Genomic DNA, 2518 nt, shown 5'->3' with positions numbered 1-2518 from the left:
TTAAAAAGGGCGCATACTTCATAGCTCGTCGTAATGGTTAAAGAGGTTGATGGTTGTTTTGATTGCTTGGCTTGTCTACACTATGAAAGGAATATATTCTGCAATCTCATCAATAATTTCTTCAAGCTAAATGCTTTCTGATAACGCTTCTCTTTTTTTTTTTAATTGTTCTCCTCAACATTGTTCAATTGGTTATTTAAAAAAAAATCAGTTATATGATACTTAAAATATTTTTTTTTCCATATTTTTAATCATTAGTTCATGAAAATACTTGTATAATAAACAATAAAACACTAAATAACAAAATTTTAATATCAAGCACATCAGTAATAAATACCGATGGTAAACTTCACAGATGTAAATACCGATTTCGAATTTTAAAAAACGGAGAATAAAATTTAAATCAAATTTTGGTGTAAAAAACGTTTCAAGTGACATAAATATAAGAAATTACATTACGTAGCCAAAGATTAAATATTCATTTACTCGAAAATTTATAAGAGCATTTATACCTATGAAATTGACAAAGATACATTTCATATCTTATACAGCATATTTAAAAATTTTAAGAATATAGTTATTTCTTCATTTTATCTAATTTATACTATCTTAAAAACTGATATAAATATGAACTATAGTCCCAACACATTATCTTCTATTTTTTTAAGTAGTTAAATGTTTTCTGGTTGTTAGTTGTTTTTTTTTTTTCTGGTTCGTTGTTAAACTATTATTCCAAATATTGAGAGTAAATAAGTCGGGATTTGAAATTAGCTTCGATGCTTTATACAGATATTGAACTTGATAAGGTTTCATTCCACTTAACTGAAATAAATCTGTACTGATAAGTATAAACGATTTAAATCCATATTCTTGAATTTTTTCAAAATTTAAAGTTTATTTATTTAAGTTAATTTAATTCAAAAAATAAAGTTTAACAAATCCGCTACAAAAAATTATTATATACACAAATTGCATATTGTACTAATATCCTTGTTAAAACTGAATTCAACGGATAAGTTGTTATACTGTTTTATCTTAATTTTTCCCCTCCTAAAAAATAAAGAATGTTAACTTAAATTCTTAATAGTTATTAGAACAGAAATATTGTTTGTATTGTCTAATAAATTTATCAAAATAATTTGAAGTAAATATATACATAAAGTTGAATTGAATTCTCAGTAATAAACTATGTTAACAAACATTGCTAAGTATGAAATAATTTAACTTTTTGAATATATTCGCTTACTTTAAGATAACTGCTTGAAGTAGACATATTCCTAAAGTCAAAGAAGTCCTATCTTTAAAAACAAAACAAAACCTTCTGGATAACTAATCGACACTTATATCAACGAACACCAAACCGAACTCAACGTACATTTTACGACACAGCCGACTTTCACTAAACACATAGGACTGGGAGTCCCGAATCCTGGAGGATGGCCAAGGTCGAAGATGCGGCAGGAGACTTCGGGTTGGAGGACATGTACTGGAGGTGAGGGCTAACATGCGACTGGAGTGGCCTGGAGCAGAAATAAAAACAGTCCGTGGGTCGCCCCACTCTCGCCCATCAAAGAGCGATTACACCCGAACTCGGCCGACGACCCCCGCCACAAAAAACTAGGGAGCGCCCACGGTCAGCACCTAATTGGAATATAACAGTTCCAGCAAACCCTCCAAAATATATATTTTTCATATTTTTGTATACATGGTAATTACGGAAATATAAAAAAGACATAATGATGAGTAGATTATGTTGAGCGTGTATAGTATATATGATATGATTAGGAGTGCGGACAGGGAAGAACACAAATAAATAAAAACATATTTATTGGAACTAACGTTTCGTCCAGAATTTCAGACCTTCATCAGAGCTAACTACAAAAACAAGATGCCATCAGCAATCAACAAGAGGAATTACAGAAGAATTAGGGAAAGAAACACATTAAAATTACAAAATATTTTTGAAAGATATGTCTAGTCTAGTATCGAATATTATAAGAAGATAAAGCCTGCATGAGAAAAGTAATAATAATAAAATTAAGCACAAGTGATAAAATAAATTTGAAAATGTAGTAAGTGGACATATGTACAAAACTAATTAAAATAAAGTGATGAAGAAAGTGAGAAAAATAATTTATATAAGCAATTAAATAAGTTAGTTAAATACCAGGATTAAAGAAATAAAATATGAAGTTATATAATCCAAAAAGATATATGAATATTTTAATATAATAATAATAAATTAAAGTTAAAGTTATGGAAAAAATTATGTATGTAACAAATGAAATATTTAAATAAAATATTAAAATGAAAGGAATAAAGTAATATAACACAAAAGAAGTAATTTGTAAATATGTAAATAAAATATGAGGTGAACATAACACTAATAATGTAATGTGATAAGAAAATAATAGATATAATCCGTAGTTACATGATGCAGACTCTGGAATATATAGATATATATATTAAGTTGAAAACACAATATATTGAGGAAAATATTTGCACAATAATATTCTAT

General features: G+C 27.5%; 1 protein-coding gene across 1 annotated transcript in view; it reads right to left on the bottom strand.

Annotated features, from left to right (window-relative positions):
* Positions 1–1505, bottom strand: part of Sema5c (Semaphorin 5c) — a 314899-nt gene extending 313394 nt beyond the window's left edge. Inside the window, exon 1 of the mRNA XM_067053168.1 lies at positions 1247–1505. Within this exon, the coding sequence (XP_066909269.1) occupies positions 1247–1273 (27 nt within the window). The 5' untranslated portion in view covers positions 1274–1505. The remainder of the gene's footprint in view (positions 1–1246) is intronic.
* Between the last annotated feature and the right edge of the window lie 1013 nt (positions 1506–2518).

Source organism: Halyomorpha halys, unplaced genomic scaffold (genome assembly GCF_000696795.3).
Source record: "Halyomorpha halys isolate HHAL.00 unplaced genomic scaffold, Hhal_1.1 Scaffold93.1, whole genome shotgun sequence".
Classification (NCBI taxonomy): Eukaryota; Metazoa; Arthropoda; class Insecta; order Hemiptera; family Pentatomidae; genus Halyomorpha; species Halyomorpha halys.
The sequence above is the reverse complement of the archived record's forward strand: the minus strand, read 5'-3'. Positions and strand labels throughout refer to the sequence as shown.